The sequence below is a fragment of the Orycteropus afer genome, unplaced genomic scaffold, assembly GCF_000298275.1.
Source record: "Orycteropus afer afer isolate SDZICR_OR568_19922 unplaced genomic scaffold, OryAfe1.0 scaffold00174, whole genome shotgun sequence".
Classification (NCBI taxonomy): Eukaryota; Metazoa; Chordata; class Mammalia; order Tubulidentata; family Orycteropodidae; genus Orycteropus; species Orycteropus afer.
Window position 1 is genome coordinate 1,224,866 of NW_006921761.1, and position 27,848 is coordinate 1,252,713.

The window sequence follows — 27,848 nt, forward strand, 5'->3', positions numbered from 1 at the left end:
TAACAACAAACAGCAGCAGGTGTTTGTAATGCCTAGTGAGAGGACAATGCAAAGGCTGGTTTTGCCGTAAGAGTCCTGGGCAGGATGGGCATCTGACTCTAAGGGCTAATGTGGACCGGGATGCAGTCTGTCTGTGGCCTCCACCCAGTGGGAATACGCCAGAGTTGGTGCACACTAGACAACCACTGAGGACCCACAGACGGTCCCTGCAGTGTTGTGGAAAGAACAGTTGTGAGACTAGGCAGTTAGGTCCAGAAGCACTCCAAGCAAACAGCTCTGGACATGCTAACCTTAACCAGCTTAAGTCCATTCGTCCTCACCTTTGACAGCGCAGGATGTTTTCAGTCTCCCAGTGTCATTTTTGAGATCCCATCAATGCACATAATGTCCCAAGACTAATGTGTATCTCGTGGTTTGAAAACCTGTTGGAGGTTTTTATTCATATTCATAGAAAGTTTTAAAAGAAGTAGGTGTGTTGTTGTAGTTATGTGCCGTTGGGTCAAACCCAACTCATAGTGACCCTTTCTTGGGTTTCTGAGGCAGTATCACTACGGAAGTAGATTGCCCAATCTTCCTCCCAAGGAGTGGCTGGTAGGTGTCAACCGCCAGCCTTCTGGTTAGTAGTTAAATGCCTTAGGCACTACACTACCAGAGCTCCTAAAAATGAAATGAAATAATAAGAATAAAGAATTATCTACATGAGATCCAACTGGCAACAGTAACTCTAAAACAAAGAGGAGATATTTAGGGGACAGAGCTGAAGTTCCAGTTATATGACTTGAGGTAAATAACGCCTTAGTTCCTTCATCTGCAAAATGGGGTAAGTAACAGCAGCTGCCTCTTGGGGATGTTTTAAGGATTCTATCACGTCTGTGACGGCACTGAACCTAGCAAACAGCAGGCAGGAGAATGACTGGCTGCCCAAAGATGGGCACGTGCTAGTCCCCAGAGCCTGTGACTGTGCTGTTCTGTGGGGTAAGGCCCCCAGTTAGCTGACTTTAACTGGAGGATTGTCCTGGACTATGCAGTGTGTTCGATGTCATCAGGACTCCTTAGAAATGAAGGCGCAGCAGGAGTAGCAGTCAGAGAGACACCTGAATTTAATGTGCAGCTGACTTTCAAAATGCAGGAAGGGGCCACAAGCCAAGGGATACTGGTGGCCTCTGGTCACTGCAAAAGCAAAAGAAAAACATTTTCCCTTCGAGCCCCAGAAGGAGCATGGTCCTGCTGACGCCTTGAACTTGGCACAGTGAAACACTCTGGATTTCTAATCCCCAGAACTGTAAGATAAAGTTGTGTTCTTGGAAGCCATTAAATTGGTATTAATTTGTTACAGCAGCAATAGGAAACTAATACAGACTGTTGGTGCAGGGTTACACTGTGTCACATAATCACTTTTAAGTTAAAAAAAATCTTTTTAAATAGCCCAAGATGTATCGGCCATAGAGATAACATGAAATAGGATAACTGGTGCTGTAGCTAATTAAACCAGTAGGTCTAAATGATCAATTTCACAAATAGGAAAGAATTCACTCTATCTTTCTCTTCAGTGACTTACCAAAAACTAATATGTGTCTTTGGAAAGTGTGCTTTGGAAACACCCCAGTGTCCATCACCACATGGATAAACAGAATGGAGTACCTCCTCATAGTGGCCTATTACTCAGCCATGAAAAGGAATGAAGTTGGAATACATGCTACAACCTGGATAAACCTGAAAAACATGCCTAGTGAAGTAAGGCAGATAATAAAGGGCAAACACTGTATGAGTCCACTAATGTGAGATGGCTAGGGTATCCACATTCATAGAGACATAGTCGAGGAGAGGTGGCCAGGAGCTAGGGGCAGGGGAGAATAGGGTTTTACTGCTTTCTGGGTTCAGAGTTTCTGTTCAGGGGGATGAAAAGAATTTGGAGATAGCTGGCAGTGATGGTCACACAACACGGTGAATGTAACTAATGCCACTGGACTCTACACTTAAAAATGGTTAAAACGGCAAGTTTTATGTTCCATATATTTTACCATGATAAAATAGATATGAACATATATATATATACACACACATACATATATATATATATATTTCTATCAACTGTTAAAATTGAACAATTTTCATAGTACTGTGTTTCTAGGTGACACCAGCAGTCCAATGGTTAACTAAATCCAAGAGGAACATACACACAAATGAGTGTCCCAAATATGGCTGTCATTTTCTGGTGAATGAAAATAGTAAAATTCATCATCAATCATACTGTGGAATAAAACAAAACGTCACTCCAGGAAACATTGAAAAAAAAAAAATAGATTCTAAGTTCATCTATAGGACAATCACTGTATACATCTTGACAAACAGAAGTTAACATTTTCCAACTCTGCTTCCTACTGATTCGAATACAGTTTTCACTGAATAAATAATTTACAAAGCTCAAAAAACAAGACCCATACAGAATTCATTGTGAATGGTGGAACATGACACAGTATGTGTGACTTGAAGTCTCGGGAGATGGGTTCTTAGTGTCTTAGAGCAGCAGCCTCCACAAATGAAATGTCTCAGTGGAAGCACAGGGTAGACCTGGAGGTGCAGGGAGAAAATTTCACCTTAAAGTAAAGAAAACAAAAACTTTAAGGTTTCTTCTGTTTACTTTACAATGTATACAACAGATGAGTGTGATAGTGTCTTATAATTCCTGAATAACTACAATTTGGAGTGTATGCTCAGTCTGTCTTCCAACGGGGCCACACTATCTGAGAGTCTGCATGGCACCCTGGGCAGCACCCGGCTACCTCACATCTTAGGCTTGATTTGGGCTACAGACGCACACTGCGGGGTGTCAGCAAAGGTTCAAATGACTTCTTAAACTAGTTTAACTAACACGAAAAGTGTGTCGATGTTTCCAAGTCGGATTTACTAAAAGCACATTATGAGGTAGACTTACACTAAAATTGCCAGTGCATATATTTATTAATATAAAGGTTTATTAAAACCTCAGAACTATGGACATAAAATCAATCAGCCTACAGCTCCACAGTCCTCCACCTAAAGACTCAAAATAATTCAAATGAAAAGGTAAAAGCCAACTCTATTAGGAAGCTTTTTTCCTAATTCTGAAATGGAGAACATGTGTTCTGTCAAAATGCCTGGGAGAAGCTGGTACTTTCAGATTTTAGTGGTGACCTTCCTAAGTCATTCACTTCGTGGCTAGTTTTCAATGGGTGGGAATTCCTTTCCCAGCAAGGAGGTAAAGGACACTATAGTGCTTGTTATTTTGTCTCCACAATGTCAAGATGATAACCCCTAACCAGATCAGCTACAGAATTTATGGGCCCGGGGCAAAAATGCAGGTCCCTTGTTCAAAAAACCACTAAAAATTTCAGGACAGCTACAGCGAGTATTAAACCAAGCACAGGGGCTTTGTAACAAGGTGCCTGTGTGGCTGCACAGGTCGCACACTTGGGAAGCCGGCCCTGCACCTAGACCTGCTCCAAGTTCAGGCATGAAACACTCTGAGAAGTGAGTCCCTTGTACTGGACTAGGCACATACTAGAGCTGAAGAATGAAAACCTGTGTCTTAACTCTGTAGTTTTCCAAATCAATTAGAACTGCTTAGCCCTGCTGGTCAGAAGAAATCTTACCATAGTGGAGACAGTCTGTTCATTACAATAATTGAGGACTCTTCTGGGTCTGAATAGTTTGACATCAGTGCCAACTGCGTGGGAGCCTGAGGCCACGTACCGTGAAGGTTCATTTGATTCATTCCACAAATATATACTGCACACCCATTCTGCCAGGTCCTGAACCAGGCGCTGGGGTACAAAATAGGTACGAGCCCTGCCCTCAAGGAGCTCACAGTCTAGCTAAGAATCTCCAGCCTCATGAGAAAACTGAGTGCAGTCTAGTATATTATCTTGAATATCCCAAGTTTCCTGAAAACATGAATCAAAAATTTACCAGAAAGCACAGTTGTAAATGGAAGGTGCAGGAAAATTTAAAAGAAAATTCAAATGTTTGCCTTCAGTAAAAACCATGGCATCTAAGAAACTTAGGAGAGTTGAAAAGACTTTAAAGGCCGTGGGCCAGATTTATACTTTTAAATTTAAATATTTGAAAATCATCTTGCTATCTGAGTGCCATTTTATTTTCTCTCTCTCTCTCTCTCACACACACACACACACACAGGGTTGTGTATGTGAGGCGTATTCCTTTGGATACCACCCTCTTTCTGTAACTAACTCCTGACTCAAAGCAGCACCAAGGGAGAGTCTGGGGCTTGCCTTGGGGCTCTCATTTCTGCGTTCACTTCAGTGGAGAAATTCTTAGGACGCCACTTAGCATCATCCTTTGGGCATCAATTTTGGCACAGCTTTATTCTGCAATGAGAATACGCGTGTCTCTATCGGTGTGTGATAATCTGAACATCTGTTCTCATGGTTATTAACAACATTGAATGGCATCTAAAATAGTCTCGAGTCTATCTGGAGTTTCTTCCTGTTCTTTTCCTCTTTTTTCAAACCGTGAAAAGACCTCTGCAAATACAGAGCCTTTGCTGCTGCTGTGCCGGGCTTTGGTAACTGCCGTTTCTTCCTCCATCTGGCAGCATCCAGCTGAAAAGCCACCAGCCCAGGTAGCAAGTGGGAGCGTCCGTTAGCTGGTAGGCCACGGTGAACGTGGAACGGGAGTAGTAACAGCCCACAGTGCCGTCTCAAGACCGCGCCTGCAGCCTGTCCGGGCCCTGCGGACTCTCCAGCAGGCCTGTCCCGTCTGCGCTCGTTACAGGTGAACACAGCATGAGGAGGACGCGGGGAGCCCTCCGCCGCGGGCCGCCTGGCCTCACAGCGTAGCCGCGCCACCCGCTCAGCAGATGAGGCAAATCAAACCGAACCAGCACCGACAGACCAGCCAGCTGGCCAAGTGGCCGCACACACCTCAGGGCTGGCAGTCACTTTACAGTCACTGTAACGTGCCTTACAGCCCTTTCCACTCAGAAGTGTTTCACACACACTAGCGCTCACGGGACGTGTGTAACATACTGTGCACGTAACTTCACCTCTGATCATGGACAAGCGGACTGTTAACAGTGCTGTCGAGGAAGGCAGGGAGGTATACGAACATATCAGAAGACTCTCATCAAAAATAATGACAAGTTTACCATTTTGGCACTTAGACATAGGCAGTAGTTACGGAAACATGCACACACATGGTTGCTTTCGTGACCAGCACAGGGCGTTAGGAATGAATTTGCCCAGCACTCAAGGACTGCTGCTCAGTCAAGGGGCTGACTCAGCGGGACGCGACCAGCCCAGCCCTCCCGCTCACCAGAGCCTCTCGGGGGTTCTCTCGGCGTAGGTATGGCACTTGCTAGAGAACAGAACTTTGACGTGATGTGACCTCAGTTCTGAGGGCAATGTGTGCTGACACAGGAGTGGGAACATGGGATTCACCTTCCTGGTGTGTTTTCCTAAAGACACTCCTGGTGTAGCCTCTTCCCAGGGGTGTTACATGGAGCAATGACAAAGTACACACGTGCTTACGTGCTTCAGGGTTTCTAGGGAAGAAGACCACACACAGTTTTCAGACTAAAATAGAAGTCTCCTGCTTTAGCCGCGCTCCATTTCCACAACTGAAAATAAGGAACATCTGTGTACTGGTCTCCCTAACTCACTGAGCGCACAATTGCCACAAGCCGACTGCTCTGCAGGTGGCTTTTAAAAACAGGAGAACAATTGATCGATTTTTTAAAAAGCCTTTTGTATTTACTAATTATGAATAACAATGACTGTATAAAACTTAGAGTGCAAACCACCAGGCTGGACTTGCGGCTCTCGGGGAGGTGAGACCTGGGACGGCGGTGCTCCCTTCAACAGCACAGTATCCACAGTGCTTGTCAACTGCCCCATCGTCAGCCCCTGATCACTCTGATGGTGACCACGCCTCAAGGAGGACAAACATGAATGTTTCGCTGAGTCTGCTGGCTGTTAATTTTAATTCTCGTTAGTGTGGCATTTATACAAGACTGCCTATCCTCCGTTGCTCTTCTGTGCCTCAGAGGTACCTATCCTGCCTGGGCTTCAGGTAGGAGTGCGCGGACTGCATGTATGCCTGGCAGGTTAAGATGGGAACCCTCAGAGAAACCATCGATCCTGTAAACGTTCTCTGACGTGGTGCAGAAGGCCAGCTCCCAGAGGCGGCAAAACAAAGGGCAAAACGGCAAAGCAGAAAGCACAGGCTTTGGACCCAAACAGACCTGCGTTCGAGTTCCAGCACTGCCGTCCTGTGACTTAAGCAAGGTTCGCTCCGCCTGCCTTGGTCGTAAGGTGTGTACATTATTGAACACGGGAGAGGCACTCACCAGTGGTTAAGAAGTGTTGGCTGGACTGAGTCGGGCAACATGAGGGGCCAGCATCTGACACAGGACTCTCCAGAGGCGTGAAATTTACAGACACTTCTTTCAAGTATCAGTGCACCACGGTACTTAGCACCTTATTTTGAATGATCACAACAGAGTGTTTCTTCCTCTCAAACTTTATTTTCTTTTAAATACCTCTTTTTAAAAAGTTTATGGCAAGCCTATGTGTTCCACTGTGCTTCATGGTAATTTTTTTGATGACTGAAAAATAACTATTTTTTTAACATCAGTGGTAAAATGATGTCATTTAAAAATTTTGTCCCAAAGCCAACACTGTTCCAAGTGAGATGTAACTTACACTACCTGTGTGCATGGGTGCTCGGTGGGTCCTTGGAGGAAACACCATTTTTAATGGACGCAGTCACTCGAAACACCTGCCGGCTTTTCAGGACTTTGCGCCTTAGGGCTCAAGTTCTCAGCATCTACGCCTGTGCTTCCTTTTTCAATCCACTGGCCACTTGCGAGTATTCACAATAATACAACTTAAAGGCAGAATAAAGTGTTCATAAGTCACTAACAGCCAGCATAATACAGTAGAAATTGCCCTGAGCAAGGAATTAGGAGACTTGAAACGGAGTCCTGGTTCTGCCCCAAACGTTGCAGGGTGCCCCTGGGCAGGACGCTTCTCTCATCTGTCAAATCATGGCACTGATTCCATTTGATCGTCTACCTCTAAAACTGTGTTCATTTACTTTTCTGAAAAAGTATCAAACCCCTTCGAGAGTTGTGTTAAGCACCAGATGGGTATGCAAGCGCTTCCAGCCTCTGGGGTTAGCGGTGGGACGTCTGCATTCTCCTGACTCTGCAGCAGTCTCTCTGTACTAACGGCTTCCGGAATTCCTCTCCAGTTGGATGTCTGCTGCCTTAACCCGGTGTTTTTCACACTGGGACCCCGGGGCGGCCTGAGAAAGACGTCTTGGGGTTCCTGTCACCTCCCAGGCTGACCCAGAGTCTCCTGGCTTCTGCATTTGTCACAAGCTCCTAACGTTTGTGACTCACTTGGCCTAAGAGAATGCGACTTCAGTGAGAAAGACCAGAGCCTGGCTTAACTAACTCCAACGATGGCGAACCCCTTCTGAACACAACGCCACTCACGTGGAGGGACTAAAGGACGTGGCTCACGTTAGCACAGCAGTCCGCTTTGTGCCTGAGCCCTGCTTGATGGCTTTTACTTGCCGTGTCTCCATGTCAGCACCCAGTCTTGACATCCAGAGTCACCGTCTGCCTTAGCTATGACATCCGCTCAACCAGAGAACTACCGTTCTCCCCACACGGACAACGGGACGGTTGGCCTTGTGCCACCTGCTCAAGGAAAAAAGTCAGGAAAACTCACCGACTCTGCTCGTGGCCTCCCTGTGGCCCCAACAGAGTAACGTCATCCTGTGTGATTCAAATAACCTAGCAGAGAAAACGCAGAAAGCCTGACATAGCTCTCAGCACTCTGGGCACAGACCAATAAGAAGGTCCTCTTCTGTACGACAGAAATGACCAGCGTCCATGCCTCCCCTCCTGTCCTTTCGGATCCTGTCAGTAGGATCCAAATACCAAGTGAGGGCAGATAACAAAGATTGTAAAGTCATACAACGAAAGCAAATGACAAAAAGATGTGGCAATCTGTTTCCACAAAAACAAGATCCCTCTCACTGTGAAAAATGTGTATAATTTTAACAGGAAACTTAAAAAGATATTTTGTTGCAAGACTAACAGTCATGAGAGTAATACCACTATCTGTGCTCATTATAGAGAAATATAACTGGCAACTTTAAAGGGCCAAGTATACTGATATATGAAAATTAAATTTGTTTTAACAACCAATATGCCAACATCACACCTCTGGGTTTTATTCACTGCTGATGTCACAGTTTCTCCTATCCCAACCAAAACACCTGCCAAAGGCCCACAAAATTCACATTAAAAACAAAAACAAACAAACAAACAAAAACAAGAAGAAGGTGAAAGAAAGGAAGAAACTTGCCAGGAGCAAACCACCAGAGGAACGGGAGCCCAGACGCAGAGGGTCAGCAGGGGCAGAGGGTGCTGAAAAGCTGCCGTCCGGAGCCTGTGCCATGGCGGCTACGGCGGCGCCGGCGTGAGGCTGAACGCCCAAGGGGCAGGTCACAGGTGTCAGTGGGCCCAGAGGAACCAAGAGCTTGACCCAAACTTACAAGATCTTCTCAAAAGACAATACTTCACCTAAACTGAAGTAATCTGTGAGTCAAACACCAGAGAAGTCCCTTGTTTGATGTACGTTATGCCTAAAACTTTGGCTGATACAAAGAAACCCGCCCACTAAGGCACCCAGAGGCAATCTGACAATGTGTAGGAGAGAACTTTGTGGTCAGGACCACGTCATTGTGAGAGTACAAAGATCGGATCACCCGAAGCGGGCTGGCTTCCTTGGGCAGACAGTCCACGAGTTCATTGCACTGCCTGTCGAAGCCCAGCAGGCGGATCCCGTAGCCGTGCGGAGAAGAGACCATCCGGCCGTCGGGGCTGAAGCACAGTTCTTTGATATAGCCCCTGCCGACATTGGCTTCTTCAACGTAATGAGTCAGCCGGAGTGAGCAGCGCGGTGAGACAGGTCGCACGGGAGTGCCCTCTTGGAACTCATAGACACAAGTCCACTGGGGGAAGAGAAGGGGACACAGGTTATAGAGCCCCAAGCAGGGCTGCAGCTCTGCCCTAGGGAAAGGCTCAACACAACGCCAGAGACAGAACTGCTGTGCAAAATCGTCCAGACGGCTCCCCAGCCCCCAGTGAACCCCACTTCCAGGTCGCTGCCCTCGTCCACAAGCTGATGCTGTCCGGTGCCGTGGCGCCCCACAGCCTGTTGTTCCCTGAGGCTGTCCGTGCCGTCCACAGTGTGAACACACTCACTTTTCTGAGGCAACAATAATCTTGACATTTAACATACCCCTAGGGACCAGCCAAGGAGTTTTGGTGGCACAGTGCCTAGGCATCAGACTGCTAACCAGAAGGCTGGTGGTTCAAACCCACCAGACGCTCTCTGGAAGGAAGTCTGGGCAATCTACTCCTGTAGAGATTTACTGCCTCAGAAACCCAGAGGGGGTCACTATGGGTCGGAACTGACTCGACGGCAGTGGGTTTGGTTTGGGTTTGGATTAGGGACCAGCCGCGCCCTAAAGCACCTCTTCCCTCACATCCAGCAAAGGCTCTCCTCTCCCGTCACTTGCAGCCGCTGCCGCCAGTGAGGCCCTCAGCAGCCTCCTCCTCTCCAGAGTGATGACAATCATGTAGTTGTTTCTGACCTTTTCCCTCGTCATCTGTTCAGTCCCTTCCTGCCCCAGAGCCCACCCTGGTTTTTAAACCAAGAGAATCTAATATGGAATATGTTCAGCATCATCTCCTAGCAACTGAGGTACTTCAGTCCTGTGTTTACTGCGGGCGGGTTTTTCAGGGTGAAACGAAGGAGGAAGGAATGCAGCGGGTGTAATTGGAGCTGATGCCCTCTTCAGAGCACCTCCCAGCTTGCCCCAGCCAGGAAGGGGCGCGGAGGAGAGTCAGCACGTGTCCTCGAGGGCAGGGCCATGACCACCGGAAGACCTGCACACGCACGGCGGTGTGTCCCCCTGGGCCCGGCTGCCGGTGGAGCGCACCGTCCCTACCTCCTGGTCATCGGTGTTGCTCGAGCACCGCAGGAGAGTGGCCCAGCCCTTTGGGTGCAGCTGCAAGGACGTGATACAGTTTCCACGATCTCGCTCCCCAGGAACTTCAGGCGTCAAGACTTCAAGACTGTTTCGTGGTGAAATTCCTGAGAGGAAAGAAAATGAGGAGGTGGATTGGTACTGTCAAAGGACGGAGGCAGTTCATCCAAGTTCGATTCCGGCCGCCACCTCCCACAGCTCTGTTCCTGAATCTGCCCCTGAAGCTCCCACAGGTAAAGAGTAGGTAAGCTGCCTCCTCAGTGTCCGGGGGTGAGTACGCCTTTGGGGCAAGAACAAGGGGCGTGTAGGACTAGAACTGAAGAAGCCAGCTTCCTACAGCAGAAATCCCCAGTGACCTAAGGCCAGAGCATGAGCGCTCACTAGGGGTCCTTGGAATGGGGGCTGACATCTCAGAAAGCCCAAGTAAGAAACAAAGTTTTATGACCTGAAAGGAGTCTACAAAAGTGGAGGACACAGTTCTCATTCCACAGGGCCTGGGGCTCTCTGGTCCACAGAAGGAAATGCTTGGAAGCCATGAGAATTATCTTTAAAGAAATAAAAGGCAATTATGAACACAAACAGCATGACTTCTTACGGCTCCTAAAAAAACCCCACTGCCATTGAGTCAACTCTGACTCGTAGCCACTTTGCAGGACAGAGCACAACTGCCCCATCTGTTTCGAAGGCTGTAAATCTTTATGGAAGCAGACTGCCGCATCTTTCTCCCATGGAGTGGCTGGTGGGTCCGAACCACCAACCTTGTGGTTAGCATCCCAATGCTTTAACCACTGCCACCAGGGCTCCTCATGGCCCCTAAGGACAACACTGTAAATAACAAACAGGCCTGTAGCCCTGGAGGTGGAGGAGGACACCTCACACAAAGGCGTGCCACCAAGGAAGAGACGATGCCAACCGCACGTGTGGTCACTCTGCTGGGCCCCGCCCCCACTCCCTCTGCCTCTCTCCCAGTGGGAATACTGGCGAGAAGCCACTGTCAATTGTGGCAGTGCTGAAGGTGGCCCAGTATGCAGGGCACCATTCCACGCACACTGTGGGGAAGCAGCTTAGACACTCAGGATCAAGGGAAACCTTTCCAGGCTTCTCCGCCTGTGGGAGAGCTCTGCCAGGAGCTCTGGTGGCACAGTGCCTAAGGCATTCTGACCTCTAACCTGAAGGCTGGTGGTCCCAACTCACCAGCCACTCCATGGAAGGCAGACCAGGCCATCTACTTCTGTGAAGATTTTTAGTGTCGGAAACCCAACGGGTGTTGCGATGAGTCAGATGGACTAGATGACAGTGGGTCTGGGTTTGTTTGCTTTTCTGCCTGTGGAGGGAGCTGCTCTGAAAGAAAGGAGCTCTTCCGTCGGGTCCCTGGGGAACTGCTGCTCAGGCAGACGGCTCGCCTTCTTCCTACAGATCCCTGTAGGTCACTGGAACACTGACAGCCCTGTGCCACTCTGAACTACGCCGTCACAACTCCATCTACACCCAGTAACTATTCAGGTGTAATTGAACTTGAACATTGTAGAGAAAATAGTTTCAAGAATTAGTTTTGGAACAAAACAAAGCAGAAAAGAAACCCCTTCTAAGTGGTTCAGCAGGGCTTCTTCCTATGTTCTCTGGAGGTTCTCCAGGAACTGACAAAGGGGGAGCGAAGTGGAGATGGGGTAGAGCAAAGGGTCAGAGGCCACCCTGATTTCCTTTGACCCGCAGCAGCCCCTTTCTGTAAACGCTAAGTGCCTAGCAATCTACAGCCGAGTTCATTTCCAGAGAGAGTTCTGATGTGGAAGGGGTTACGACATCTGCCCACGGACGGAGCTAATGCCCTCTGATCCTGGAGACCCAGGATCTCCAACGGGCAGAGCACTTTCACCTGGAAGCCCACTCGCGCCTTCCTCCTCTCCGCCCACCCTCTCATCTCCTTCGTCTCTGCCCCAACTCTCTACAGCATGAAACTACCGTATATTTGTGTTTACCATTGGTCAACATTGGTCAACAACAAGCAAGCATGTTAACTATTCTTTTCTTCTTAAATTAAGTTTCTTTGTCTCGTGGATGGCTTAATCAATCAAGAAAGATTTTTCTCAATGATTATTAGGAGCCCTTGCTTGTTTCCCATGGCCAAAGTAGAAGATGAAGAACCTGCAAAAGAAGTTTCTGCTACAAATCAAAGGAGAAACGTTACCCCTGTCGGCACAAATCTTGATATTTACGGGGAAAAGTTATCAACCTTCAGGAGAAACATCACAGTCTTAAGCTCCCCGAGGGGAGCGGCTGGGACACAGGTCCAGAAGGGCCCTCAGACTGGTCCACGGGCACCAAGCAGCTGCCCAGACGACCGCTCGTGCATTACTGAGCATCCGCCAGGTGAGGCCCGAGAAAACAATTACAAGTCTTTAAGAAACAGAAGGATTAGACAGGAAGTTAGGAGGCAGTGAGCTGATGTTAATGGAGGAGGAGCAACCTGGAAAAGAAGGTGAGAAGGTTCCCCGACTTAGAACGGCGTCAGCGTCACTGAACTGTACGTGCAGAAACTGTTGAACTGGTGTATGCTCCGTGTGTATATTCCCAACGACGAAAGTAAATTACAGAAAAAGAAGAAGATGTAGTCTCTGCCCTAACTACTGAGGTGAGGAACATGCCTGTCTCCAAAATGTCAGTCAAAATGGCAAAGCCCCACACTGGCTATCGCTCCCCAGTTCACCAGGAGCAGGATACAGCACCAGTGCCCTAGAGCTCGGGTGTGGATCAGTACGGGCAGGGGAGAGGGGTGGAGAGTGCAGAGGTGGGAGAGGAGGCACAGTCTGTGCAGCTCCTTCTGCCAGAGTGGCTGGGAAGAAACTGGCAAAGGCAGAGTGGGGCCTGATTTGTCGCTCGCTTTGTCCCATAACCCCTCTGAGGTCACCAGGAATTGCCCTGAGAGAGCCCCTGCACAGCAAAAAGCCCAAGGGCTGGACCTGGGCCAGTTCACAAGCACCTGACAAACCCCTACCCTGACAGGGACACAGCGCTTTCCCATGTATTAGCCCATTTCACCTTCACAGCCTTGATTGGAAGCTACATTTCCCAACTAGCCCACACTAAGTCCAGCTGATAAAATCAAAGCTCCAATTCCAACAGAGATACTCCATCTTGGGAACCCTGGTTAGCTCCCTGAAATGATGACTGAGGGGCGAGCAGCCTCACTGCCACCGACTTTGTTACAGACTGAAGCCACATCAAGAAAGCTACCTGGCAGAATCGGTTGCTGCAGGACTGTAAAATCCAAGCTTTAACTTACCTTCTCTCTGAGAGGCCCGTGACAGGTGTTTCTCAGAAGGTGAGTTAGAGTCATGATGGCAAGGTGAACCAGAAACTCTAGGACCAGATGAACTTGACGAAGTGGTCAAATCTTAAAAATACAAAAAGTTCTGCGATAAACCTAGCACAACTCTGACAGTCTGTCTTAACTTTTAAATTACCTACTTGAACCCTATTTTTAAAATGTACCTGAATCGTGGTAACTTCATGCCCATGTAAAACTGACCTATCACTAAGGCTCACAGGAAGACAAGGTAGCTCTTGGAACTGTTCTCTAAGGCCAAGCTGCTTTGTAAAATCTTTATACCAAAGATTAACTTACATGAAAGAAAGATGAAAAACAGAAACATAGGAGCATTTAGTCCCCCATCATTTCTGTGGTGAAATGGAGCAAGGCAATTCGGTGACATGAAAGTTGAGCTGTCCCATCTGTGGTTTAATGTTAGAACAGGGTCCAGACAATGGATCCGTTTGTGGGACCATGAGTAGATCCTTCCCAAAGCATACTAAAAACATCTATTATCATTCCTGAAGTTACACAAATACTATGTTTGAAATTTGTGGAAAGATAAAATATCAGAGTTGAGTTTGATATAATACTCCCAAGAGTTGATTCCCATTTCATGACCTGTTCTGACAGCCCTGCACATCTGCGAATCCTCGTGATCTCCCCTTAGATGCCACCATCACGTCTATTCCACGTCACAGCAACCCCCCTCGAAGACAGAAAACTTGTGTTTGAGTCAAAAAGGGCTAACTAGGCCTTCTAAATCACTACTTATCACTAAGCTAAAGTTGATCATCAGTATTTATTTATTTTTTTTAATAAAAGGGCAATTCCCAGTCTAAATGAATTTATTTATTCATTATTTATTAAATTACTTGCTTGCAAGTAAGCTGGTCAATTTCTACTTTAGCAGTGAAATTGGGCAATTACAGTGAACTTACGCCCACATATCACCAAAGGAGCCTTCAGGAGTGGCCCTCCGCACACAGAGAGAGATCATTGTCCGCCCATTTGAAGCTGCCTTTTAATAGCAACTTACGAACATTCTGTGTTCCAGATGTTTAAAGCTTTTTTTTTTCCTGGGTTTTTGTTCACTGTCACAATACTAAAAATGATGAGACTGTTCAACCCTCTTTAGCCTAAAGGTAGATGAAATAGTCTCTTTATCACATACCAAAAAATTCAAACTCACTGCTTTCCAGTCAGATCCGATTCCTAGCGGTTTCCGAGGTGGTACCACTACAGAAGTAGATGCCCCATCTTCCTTCCAAGGAGTGGCTGGTGGGTTTGAACCTCCAGCCTTCTGGTTAGCAGTCAAATGCCTTAGGCACTATACCACCAGAGCTTCTCTTTATCACATAATGTAGACCAAACAGAGTATCAAGTTCTTCTGAGCTCCAAGTTCACTTGGAAGGATAGGGCTTTAGCAAGATAGTATGGTGCCAACCACCTGTCTGACATCTGGAAATCTAGGACACAACTCAGACTTAAAATGAAATCTTTCCGTATTAACCACAACTTAAGAGCTCTGCTGGATTCCCGAAGGGCTTAAGAAGATGGATATCCCCTTGGGCTCTCACCTTTTTTCCATGCTTCCCGAGGTACTGGCCAAGCCTCTGTTTAGCAGAGAGCGGAAAGCAAATACCTGCAGGGTCAGCAGCTCTACACGTGAGGCCGAAGCACAACTTGCTGTTATTCAGATACACACAGAGCACTGCGTTTCCCTGGAGAAGAGCTCTCGCCGAGCGTCCCTTTTCAAGTCCCTCCCCTTCCTCAGTCATACTCTCAGAACAGACACAGTCCTATGCCTGGGACTCTAGAAACTCCTATTTTAATCAAAAAAGGGCAGCTTACCTGAACTTGATGTAGTCCTTCTTGCTCTCAAAATTGGATAGCTGCCTACTTCTAAAGACTTAGTTAAGTCAAGGTCATGCAAAATCAAGAGATACCCAGACGAAGTTGAGATCAACATTTTGGAACAATCTGGCGTTAATCTCATTCGCATGAGAAAACGTGTGTGAAAGAATTTCTTATGCGGACACCCATCTTCTGTACACCTACAGGAGAAATCAAACCAATAAAAACCAGGATTATCATACATATAATGGCTCAGTGATAGTCACATATTTTATTGACCCGATAAGCTAGAATTTACAATGTCTAAGGAGCTCTGGTGGTGCAGTGCCTAAGGTGGTTTGACTGCTAACCAGAAGGCTGGCGGTTCAAACCCACCAGCCACTCTGTGGAAGGAAGACAAGGCAATCTACTTCCATAGTGATACAGCCTCAGAAACCCAAGGAGGGGTTGCTATGAGTCGGACCTGACTCGATAGCAGTGAGTTGGTTTTAGTTTTTTTAGGTTGACAGTCGCTTCTTTCTGCATACTGAGGATAATAGTTCACTGAGTTGGGGCTTCCATTGTTGATTTTTGTTAAATCTTCTATCAGTATACAGTCACTTTGGATAATCTTTTTATTCCTCTGGCTGTTTTAAGATCTTCTCTTTGTCTTTGGAGTGGGGCAGTTTCACTCTGATATGTATAGTTTTATATTCTTATATTTTGTTGGGATTCACTTTCTAAATTGTAAGATTCTTGTTATTCATATATTCTGGAAAGTTATCAGCCATTATTCCAAGAGCGTTTCTTATCCATTTTTTCTATTATCTCCTTTTGGAGCTCCAAATAGATGTTTGGGACACTCACATTTGACCTTCCTTGTCTCATAACTAGGAGTCCTGGTGGCATAGTGCCTAAGGCATTTGACTGCTAACCAGAAGGATGGTGGTTCAAACCCGCCAGCCACTCCTCGGAAGTAAGGTTAGGCAATCTATTTCCATAGAAATACCGCCTTGGAAACCCAAGAAGAGGTTGCTATGAGTTGGATCTGACTTGACAGCAGTGCATTGCATTGCGTTGCACTGTCTGATAACTGCTCTTTCAAGTTTTCTATCTCCCCATCATCTCCATATGTTGTATTTTGGGTAAATTCTCAATATTTATCTTCCAATGTATTTTTTTTTTTCCAGTTGTGCCTAACCTGCTATTTGACCTGCCTTGTTTTTAAAATTTCAATAGTTGTATTTTTTTTTCTTTACTTGAGTTCTATTTGGCTCTTTCCAAAATCCATAATAGATTCTGTGCCTTACCCATGACCTTTATCCCCTCCTCTTTTCCCTTTTGTTAATCGTTCTTTAGCATACCTACAGAACGGTACATAGGAAGAGTTTACAGAAAAATAAGCCCTGTGACTCATCACCTATGATGGGAATTATAACACTACTGTAGACAGCCCCTATTTCTCTTCCGACTGCATTCGACTCATTTCAAGCAACATCTTCTTACACTGTACCTCTAGAGATATGATTGTCCCATTTGCATGTCTCTGTAGTAGAAACTTTTCTCATATGTTGCATTATTTTTGTCTGTCTATGCCTAAGGCATTTGCCGGCTAATCAGAAGGTTGGTGGTTCTAAACCCACCAGCCACTCTGCAGAAGGAAGACAGGGTGATCTTCTGTAGATTTACCACCTCGGAAACCCAGTGGTGGTCATGATAAGTGGGAATAGACTATGGAAGTGAGTTGGTTGTTTTTTTTCCTCCCCCATGAATAAAAGGAACCAAGAAGCTGAATGGAAACTCTGAGCACATATCTAGGACTCAGGCTTCACTACATAGGGTTTTCTAGTTGGGCCATTTTTGGAGGACTCCCAACATCAGTATCTTTGGCACACCAGCTGGAGGAAGGCTGAGGCTCTCTGCATTCAATATTGAGTATATTGAGTGTATATATATATATCACTCCTTCTCCCCCAGTCTCCTAAGGTACCAAAGCCTTCTCTATTTTATTCTTTTTAGAGAATGAAAGTCCAACTTCTGCTGAACTGGGAAGAGGTCAGCTACACAGCAGACCGACTTAAGGGAGGAGATGTATCTTTCACTTGAATCCTTACTTTAGCTGCGCCTTTTACTACAGAGATACCCAGAGTTGCCAGTTCCCACGATTCTTCAAGATTCTGCATAAATTGTCTTAAATTCTCAATTTTTCCCCATTACAAGCTTGGAATTCTTTCTTGGACTTTTTAAGTCAAGGTATCGAAAACAATTCCACTCACCTATCTGCTTTCCAGCTTCTAAATTTTGTTTTGTTTCCCCTCCTATTTCCTGTCCATTGAGTTCACTCATAACTTAAAAAAAATTGCCTCTGGTAATTTTAAAGGGGTCTTCTCATCCATAGACTTTATTTGTTGTTGTTAGATGCCATCGAGTCGGCCCCAACTCATAGCGACTCCTCCTTGGGTTTCCGAGGCGGTATCACCACAGAAGTAGATTGCCCAACCTTCCTTCCGAGGAGTGGCTGGTAGGTTTGAAGATTTTATTTAGGTCTTCTAAAATAAATGTTCTCTGTAAATGCTAAATAAATCTTCTATTGTGATTTATTCCTGTGCAGTAGGTAATATTTTTTAATTAAAAATAATATACTTAAAACACGACCTTTTGAGATCGTTGGTTGTGATGTATAGGAACACCATCGACTGTGACAGTGTCATTTTTATCTAGCAATCTTGATGAACTCTTTACTAAATCTGTTATTTGACTGAAGGGTTTTAGGATTTTCTATATAGACCAGGGGTTGGTAAACTATACTCTGTGGGCCCAATCTAGCCCACTGCTAATTTTTATAAAGAAAATTTTGTTGGAACACAGCTACACCCATTTATGCATTGCCTACGGCTGCTCAGAGACCATACAGCACACAAAGCCTAAGAGTATTTACTACTGCGCCCTGTCCACCACTTGTCTGTCAGTTTGTTCAACTTGTCATATGGTGGTGGCTTGCGTGTTGCTGCGAGACTGGAGGCCGTGCCACTGGTATTTCAAATATCTGCAGGGTCACCCAGGGTGGACAGGTTGCAGTGGAGCTTCCAGACTAACACAGGCTGGGAAGAAGGAAGGGGCTATCCACTTCTCAAAGAACTGGCCAGTGAAAACCTTATGAATAGCCCTGAAACATCTCTGATACAGTGCCGGAGATAAGCCCCTCAAGTTGGAAGGCACTCAAAAGACAACTGGGGAAGAGATCCCTCCTCAAAGTAGAGTTACCCTTAATGACATGGATGGAGTACAGCTTTTGGGACCCCTCCATTTGCTGACTGGGCACAACTCATAATGGGAAGAAACAGCTGCAAACATCCATTACTAACTGGAATGTGGAATGTATGAAGTATGAATCTAGGAAAACTGGAAGTTGTCAAAAATGAAATGGAACACATAAAGATCAATTATTTTAGGCATTAGTGAGCTAAAATGGACTGTTTTTGGCCATTTTGAATCAGATAATCATATAATCTACTATGCCAGAAAAGATAAAGTGAAGAGATATGGTGTGGTATTCATCGTCACAAAGAATGTTTCAAGATCGATCCTGAAGTACAATGCTATCAGTGATAGGATAATGTCCACATGCCTACAAGGAAGACCAGTTAATACTACTATTATTCAAATTTATGCACCAATCACTCAAGCCAAATATGAGGAAACTGAAGATTTTTTACCAACTTCAGCAGTCTGAAATTGACCAAATATGCTATTAAGATATATTGATCATTACTGGTGATTTGGAATGCAAAAGTTTGAAACAAAGAAGAATCACCAGTAGTTGGAAAATATGGCCTTGAAGACAGAAATGACACTGGAGACCACATGACTGAATTTTGCAAGATCTATTACTTATTCATTGAAAATACCTTTTTTCAACATGAACAATGGCTATACACGTGGACCTTGCCATGTGGAATACACAGCAATCAGACTGACTACATCTGTGCAACAAAGGCTGGAGATGTTCAGTATCTTCACCCAAAACAAGGCCAGGGGCTGAATGTGGAACAGACATCAATTGTGCATATGCAAGTTCAAGATGAAGCTGAAGAAAATGAAAACAAGTCCATGAGAGCCAAAATATGACCTTGATTATATCTCACCTGAGTTTAGACACTATTTGAAGAATAGAGTTGATGCACTGGACACCAATGACAACAAACCAGACAAATTGTGGGATGACATCAAGAACATCATACAGGAAGAAAGCAAAAGGTTGTTAAAAAGACAGGAAAGGAAAAACCACCAAAATGGATGTCAGAAGAGATTCTGAAACTTGTTCTTAAACAGAGAATAGCTAAAGCAATGACAAGATAAAAGAGCTGAACAGAACATTTCAAAGAGCAGTTTGAGAAGACAAAGTCAATTATTGTAATGAAACATGCAAAGATCTGGAGTTAGAAAACCAAAAGGGAAGAACATGCTCTGCATTTCTCAAGCTGAAAGAACAAAGGAAAAAATTCAAGCCTTGAGCTGCAATATTGAAAGATTCCATGGGCAAAATACAGGAAACATCAAAAGAAGATGGAAGGAATACACAGAGTCACTGTACCAAGAAGAATCAGTCAATGTTCATCCATTTCGGGAGGTGGCATATCATCAAGAACCAATAAGCAGCATCACAATAAATGAAAAAAGGACTGAAGCTGTCAAAAATTTCATATTACCTGGATCCATAAGCAACAGCCATGGAAGCAGCAGTCAAGACATCAGATGTCACACTGCACTGGGCTAATCTGCTGCAAAAGACTTCTTTAAAGTGCTGAGAAGCAAAGATATCCCTCTGAAGACTAAGGTGCGCCTATCCCAAGCCATGGTATTTTCAAAAGCATGTGAAAGCTGGATAATGATTAAGAAAGACTGAAAAAGAGTCGATGCTTTTGAGTTGTGGTGTTGGCAAAGAATACTGAAAGTACAATGGACTGCCAGAAGCACAAACAAATCTGTCCTGGAAGAAGTACAACCAGAATGCTCCTTGGGAGTGAAAATGGCCAGACTTCGTCTCCCCCACTTTGATCATGCTGTCAGAAAGGACCATTCCATGGAGAAGGGTATCATGCTTGGTAAAGTCCAGGGGCAGAGAAAAAGGAGGAGACCCTCAACAAGATGGATTGACACAGTGGCTGCGATGATGGGCTCCAGTATAGCAAGGATCGTGAGGCTGGCGCACGACCAGGCGCGGTTTGGTTTTGTAGCATGTAGGGTCGGAAGGAAGGTTGGGCAATCCTACTCCCGTAGTGATACTGCCTCGGAAACCCAAGGAGGGGTCGCTATGAGTCGGGGCCGACTCGACAGCACCTAACAACAACAACCACCTGGCCGTGTACAGAGAAGTTTGCCAGCTCCTGATGTAGAGAGTATACGTGCCAAGTCTTTGCGTGGACGTGTGTGTGCATTTGTCTTGGGTATATACCCAGGAGTTGAAATTACTAGGTCACATGGCAACTCTGTGTAACGTTTTAAGAAACTGCTACATTGTTCTCATATCATCTGTGAATGATGATTTTTCATCTGTGTTCCTTTCCAATCATTATGTATTTTCTTTTCCTTCTTTTTATTGCACCAACTAGGACCCGACCTCACTCCCCATCAAGGCACAGATGAGTAGTAGTAAAAGTGGCATGTTCTCCTTCCTTGAATTTATAGAGAAAACTTCCAAATGTTCACCATTTAAAAATGCGCTGGAGATTTTAAGTTTAGGTTGTTTTATGAGTTTCCTTCTATTTCTAGCTAATTAAATTTTTTAACAGCTTTACTGAGCTGTAACTTATACACTTATTGTATGGCACTTATTTTAAGTGTAGAATTCAATGATTTTAGTAAAGTTACAGGATTGTGTCATCACCAACACAGCTGAGCTTTAGGACATTTTCATAAATCTAAAAGACCCCAGGTGACCAATAACTGTCTCTCTGTTACCATCCATCCCAAGTCCCAGGCAAAAACATACTTTCTTTCTGTCCCTATGGATTTGTCTCTTTGGGATATTTCATAGAAACTAAGTCATACAATACAGTCTTCTGCCTTTGGCTTCTTTCAATTCAGCACAGTGTTTTTGAGGTTCATTATGTTATGGCATCTATCCATATTTCATTCCTTTCCAAACAGTACGCCATTGTATAAATATCCTACATTTTGCTTATCCAATGACCAGCTGATGGATATCTGAATTGGTTCCATTTTTTGGCATTAATGAATAGTGCTACTCTGATCATTCATGTACAAGACTTTGTGTGACATACTGTATTTTTAACCAAACAGCATGCACATTATATTATTATTATTATTAATTTTTGCAAACTGCACAACACTGTCACATGTTAGTTTCCTCTGAGTGTTACATATGTGGGTGCATTCTACTTGAAGATACAGTATGGGCTCATTTCTTTTAGGTATATACTTAGCAGTGGAATCATTAGGTTATACAGTAACTTTATGTTTAACACTTTAAGAACCTGTAAACTGTTGTCTGAAGTGGCTGCACCATTTTACATCCCACCAGCAATGTATGAGTGTCAATTTTGCCACAGTCTTGCCAAAACATGTTATTGTCTTTTTTTTATTAAAACCCTTCTAGTGGGGTGAGCTGCTTTCTCACTGTGGTTTTGATGTCTGTTTCCCTAGTGGCTAGTGAGTGCAGCATCTTTCCACGTGCTTTTTGGTCAGCTGTATTATCTTCTTTGGTGAAATGTCTGTACCCAAATCTTCTGCCGTCTTTTAAATGGGTCATTTTTGACTTGTACTTCAGCTGTAAGAGCTCTTTATGTATTCTGGATACAAGTCTTCTATCAGATATGCTTGACAAATATTTTCCCCCAATTTGTAGCGTTTCTTTTTTACTTCTTTAATATCTTTACAAGTTAAAAAAAAAAAAGTTTTTTAATTCTGATGAAGTCCAATTTAACAAATTTTTCTTTTACTACTTGGGCTTTTGATGTGATAGCTAAGAAATCTCTGCTGAACCCAAAGTCATTAAGATTTACTCCCATGTTTTAAGAATTCTATAGTTTTAGCTCTTACACTTTGGCCAAAATCCACTTTGAGTTAATGTTTTGTGCACAGTTTGAACTAAGAGCCTAAATTCATCTTTTTATATGGCCCAAGCATCTGTTGAAAAAGACTATCCTTTCCCCACTGAATTACTTTGCCACCTTTGTTGAAAATCAGCTAACCCAAAATATAAGGCAGTTTATTCCTGGACTCTCAATTTTGTTCCAATATGTATCCCTATCCTGCCAGGACAGCATTGTTGTAATTACTGTCTCTTGGTGTGGTAGTTATGTTTGTGTATCAACTTGGCTGGGCCTAGTTGAGTGGCTGGGCAGCTGGTGGTAGTTATTCCTCATGATGAGACTGGCAATCAGCTCCATGGGGGGATCTACCACAAGCAGCTGAGTAGCTGCCTTTGGGATATAGTCTGCTTCCTGTATATAAGGAGAAGCCTTGGGAATGGTCTCTAGCCTATGGCACACTTGGACCCTGCATGTACCCGTGTCATTGCTCAGCAGCCTGCTATGCTCTGCCAACCTTGGGACGACTTACAATGGACTTAAGTTAATGGCCTGCCGTGTGGTTTGGTAACATCGGGACTGTGCCTTTTTACTTGTCAACCTTGGGCTTGTCAGCCTCAGCAGCCAGCAGCTGTCTGAGTGAAGGAATGCCTCCAGCTCCAGTGGGCCAGGAGCAGAAGGCAGAGCTGGACCCCAAGCTTGAGGGGCTTTCACCCAGCCCCTAGAACCTGGCACTTTGAACTTGGACTTAAAGCCTCCAAACTGTGAGATAATAAACTCCTGTTCGTTAAGGCTATCCCATTTATGGTATATTCTTGTCAGAGCAGCACTAGGGGACCGAACACTTGGAAATCAGTTTGGAAGTACAAAGTGGGAGTCTTCCAACACTGCTCTTTTTCAAGACTGTGCTGGCTACTCTAGATGCTCTGAATTTCCACATACATTTTAGAACCAGCTTGGCAATTTCTGCCAAAAATGCAGCTGGAATACTGGCAGCTGTTGTTAGCTGCTGTTCAGTCAGTTCCAACTCAAAGTGACCCTGTGTACAAAAGAACGAGACATGGCCTCATCCCACCACCCTCACGGGCATTGCTGTGTTTGATCCCATTGTTGCAGCCACTGTATCTGTCCATCTCATTGAGAGGCTTCCTCCTGTTTTGCTGACCCTCCACGTTACCAAGCACAACGTCCTTCTCTAGGGACTGGTCACTCCTGATACCGTGATAGGGATTGTGTTCAAGATTTGAAGAGAATTGCCATCTTAATAATATTCAGTGTTCCCATATGAACATGGAATGTCTGTTACATAAATGAGCCAAAGATGGACTCTGTCTATTGACTACTGACCAGCGTCTTTATTTTTTCACAGTAGGCTGGAACCTGTAAGCTTGAAGTTTATGGGCACCAAACTCACATTCTTATACACTCACTTTTAAGTATAGCCCACATCAGCAAGTGTGCAGCCATTTAGAGCCTGCCTGTTTTCCCTACCTGTGAAATTGCACCCAACATCAGTTAGCCCTAAGTAGGACAGACCCTGGGCTGTAAGACCCCAAGCTGCCGCTGCCTTTGTATTTGTCTGAGTCAGAAACTACGCACAGTGCTGCTGAGCAACATCACCTCGACACGCATACCTGCTCCTCTCCAACCCCCCTTCCAACTTGCCCTCCCCCGAGTCCTTACCTTGGAAGGGCTCATGCTACCAGGGACTTCCCCTTATACAAACTTGTCACTGCGCCAGTCCCATAAATAACTTATTTTACAACACTGTCACTGCATGGCTGTTATCTTTTTTTTAATCTGCCTCTAATTCCCTTGAACTCACAAGTCTTTTATCCAATGACATGTCTTGAATTTCTTTCAGCAGTGTTACACAGTTTTAAGTGTACAAATCTTGTATTTCTTTTGTTAAATGTATTCTAAGTACTCTTTTTGATGATATTGGGAATGGAACTATTTTCTTAATTCACTTTTGGACTGTTCATTGCTAAGAAATAGATATTCAACTGATTTTTGTATATTAATCTTATATTGTATGACCTTACTGAACTTGTCTATTAGTTCCACTAAGGTTCATATGTGCAAGGATGTCTGTATTTCTTAAGATTTCCTACACACAAGATCATGTCTTCTGCATGTAAAGAAGATAGTCTTAATTTCTTTCTGGATGCTTTTTTTATTTTTTTCTTGCTTAACTGCACCTCCACTAGAATATTGTACCTCCAGTACAATGTTGAATAGAAGTGGTTAGAATGGATATCCTTGTTTTGTTCCCAATCTTTAAGTATGATCTTAGCTGTCAGTTTTTCATAGATGCCTTTTATCAGGTCGAGGAAGTTCTCTTTCATTCCTAGTTTTATCATGAGAGTGCTGGAGTTTGTCAAGAGTTTTTCTGAATATATTGAAATAATCATGTGGGGTTTCTCCTTTAATAGCATGATGTATTACATTACTGATTTGTGGAGGTTAAACCAACCTTGCATTCCCGGGATTAATTCCACTTAGTCATGACCTATAATCCTTCATATACATACATATTGCTGTATTTGGCTTACTGATATCATGATGAGGTAGCCTTGGTGGCACCATGGTTAAGCGCTCAGTTGCTAACCAGAAGTTCCACAGTTAGAACAAACCAGCTGCGCCATGGGAGAAAAGACTTGGTGATCCACCCCCGTCAAGATTACAGCCTAGAAGCCCTATGGGGCAGCTCTACTCTGCCCTACAGAGTATGCTGTTGAGTCGGAACCAACTTGACCACACACAACAATAACAAATATTCTGCTGAGGACTTTTGCATCTGTATTCAAGAGCCTGTAATTTTCTTACTGTCTTTGGCTTTGGTAGCACAGTAATATCAGTCTCATAGAATGAGTTAGAAGTGCTTGCCTTTATTTTCTGGAGGAGTCTGTGAAGCATTGGTGCTACTTACTCTGTTTGGTAGACATCACCAGTGCGGCCACCGAGGCTGGGCTTTTCACGGTGGGAAGATGTTTAAATAACCCCTTCAATTTCTTCACTTGTTATAGGTCTGTAGGTCTACAGACACTCTATTTACTCGAGTTATGTTTCAGTAATTTGTGTCTCTCCAGGTATTTGTTTATTTCATCTAAATTGTCTAATTTATTGGCATAAAATTAATCATAGTATTCCCTATCATCCTTAATAATATCCTGCTTTTTATTTTAAATTTTGACTGAATGTTGAATTTTATTCAATACTTTTTATCCCTCAATTTAAACAATCATGGATTTATCCATTAATCAGTTAATGTGATCAATTATATTAATAGATATTTTGATGAAGTATCTTTTCAATCTTTGAATAAACCCAACTTGATCATGAGATTTTGGTTAATATCTTAGAGGATTCAGTTTCTTAATATTGTACTTAGAGTATTTGCATCTATAGTCATGTTACAGACGAGCCTCTCATTCTTCCTTCTGACATCCCTTCTGTGGAGTTCAGGAAGCAGGGCTATGATCAACATCAATGTAGCTCTACCTTCGCACACAATGAGCACAGGGAGCAATCTGGAAGCATAGCTCCTTTCCTTTTATCTGATTTCTGAAAAGAGTGTTTTGGACTAATGCTGGTATGTCACTGTATATTATTTCATAGTAGCCAGAAACAAATATACTGTAATTATTTCTCAAGCTTCAAGTCTTTAAATAATCATTTTCACATAAGGAGATCATATAAGGAGTTATTTTACAGAAATGTTTCTCAACAGAGGTACACTGACTTTTCAGGTGGGACAACTAGTTCACTATGAAAACCACCCTGTGTGTTGCAAAATGTTTAGATATTCTGGTCCCCACCCACTAAACACCAGCAGACATCCTCCTCTCTCCCCCATTCACCATAACAACCAGACTGCCCCACACACTATATTTCCAAACATCTGCGGGATCAGCACCACCCCAATTGAGAACTACTCTTTTAATACATGAAAACAAAGTGCAAAACTTAAAAATAAACAGATTTAGAATGAAAAGATCAAAGAGTGAAAGACATTTTGGTTCCACAAAGGAAATAACAAAAATTTTTTTCAATAAATCCCTTAAATTCAGGAAAATCGTTTCATAAACCAGTTTTCTTCATGAAGTATATACTACTTGGTTTCCCTTCCAGCCATACAATTGTCTCCAAATTTTTATCAGCAAAATATGACTAAGTGTAAGTAACAAGATGGAATCGCTCTTCAATTGTTTTTCCCAAAGCCATTTTCTTTCACCTAAAAAGATATGAAAGTTGCAGAATTTGCTCACCATCTTTAAATCAGTTTTTCTGTTCATAACCCTAACTTGATCTCCTATTCACAAACCTGTTAGTGTCCCAAATAATGACATTTCCATCAAATCCTGAGGTCACTAAGAGTCTTGTATTAGTATCATATTCGATGTTCTTCACCCAGCTAGTGTGACCGTGTAAAGTGCATACTTTGCTGTTCAATTTCCTCAGATCCCACAGTGCTATTGTAGTGTCATCAGAGCAGGTAGCAAACAGCCGGTTATCAAGAAATCTACAAGAGGAGAGAAGAAGAACTAGTTCACTTCATCTGTTATTAAAAAAACTGGTTCTGAGAAACAGTCTCTAAACTGCCTAATCAAGAAAATGAAAACCTACTACAAATTCACGGTTGAAGCAGGCCTTCCGCTATACAACCAAGAGTCAGGGTAACTCACATCCTGAAGCAGGAGCCAGTGAGGGAGGGCCACAGCGCAAGGTCCGTCTGCTTCCCGTTACCGATCTTCACGGGCAGCTGGAAGCAGGGGCGGGTGTTTGGAGAACAGGCGGACAGTGCCAGAGGGGAAGCAAAGCATGTCACTGTCCACACAGGAAACACCAATGCTGAGGGGAACTGAGGAGGAGACGGAGATTCTGAAGGTCGGAGTGCCGAGGGGACGTGTGAAGTGCAAAGCATTCAAAATTCCAAGAACTGTGTCTGCTACGAGGCATAGCTTTTTCTCCTTGGAACACGTTTCCATACAGAGACTGCTATGCAAATTGCTATCCTTTGTATCTGCTCCTAGGGGTATGATCCCAATAATCTCATTTAGCAACACTTCATTAGGACCAGCCACAATTATGTGATGGACTTGATTCAAGACTCTTTAACTCAGACTTACTATTTCATATTAAACTCGCAATCCTAAATGAGAAAACATTTATACAAATAGTTAAAAAAACAACAAACCTGTACTTCTGTCAAATTCAACACTAGGACACTTTCGCTAACATATGCTGTGATATGTAACTTCCTCATCTCTTGCAGAAAACATGAATTCTGGAGCCCCTTTCACAACAAACTCATACAGAATTCTTTTGCATCAGAAATCAGCCCAATGACCACAAACATGACAGTGGCCCTCCTGACCCTGATCGTGGTGTGAACTTTCCAGGCCTTTGTAAGCCACTTCCTCTACCTGAAGCCCTGTCCCCAGACCGGCAACCTGGCTGTTGTTGCTTTGTAATATTCAGCTCAGACAGCAACTAGCCTGGAGTAGGTAGATAACCAAGCCTCCAAGTGCCCAAAGCACTCTACATTTTCATCATAAAAGTTAACATTACTGTGTAAGCAG

At 44.1% G+C, this 27,848-nt stretch overlaps 1 protein-coding gene across 1 annotated transcript in view; it reads right to left on the reverse strand.

Moving 5' to 3' along the window:
- Positions 1 to 8,658: 8,658 nt before the first annotated feature.
- Positions 8,659 to 27,848, reverse strand: part of DCAF10 (DDB1 and CUL4 associated factor 10) — a 56,359-nt gene continuing 37,169 nt past the window's right edge. The window contains exons 3-7 of the mRNA XM_007946878.2: positions 26,591 to 26,788; positions 15,230 to 15,432; positions 13,349 to 13,459; positions 10,030 to 10,175; positions 8,659 to 9,027 (exon numbers count right to left, since the gene is read on the reverse strand). Of these exons, the coding sequence (XP_007945069.1) occupies positions 8,659 to 9,027; positions 10,030 to 10,175; positions 13,349 to 13,459; positions 15,230 to 15,432; positions 26,591 to 26,788 (1,027 nt within the window). The remainder of the gene's footprint in view (positions 9,028 to 10,029; positions 10,176 to 13,348; positions 13,460 to 15,229; positions 15,433 to 26,590; positions 26,789 to 27,848) is intronic.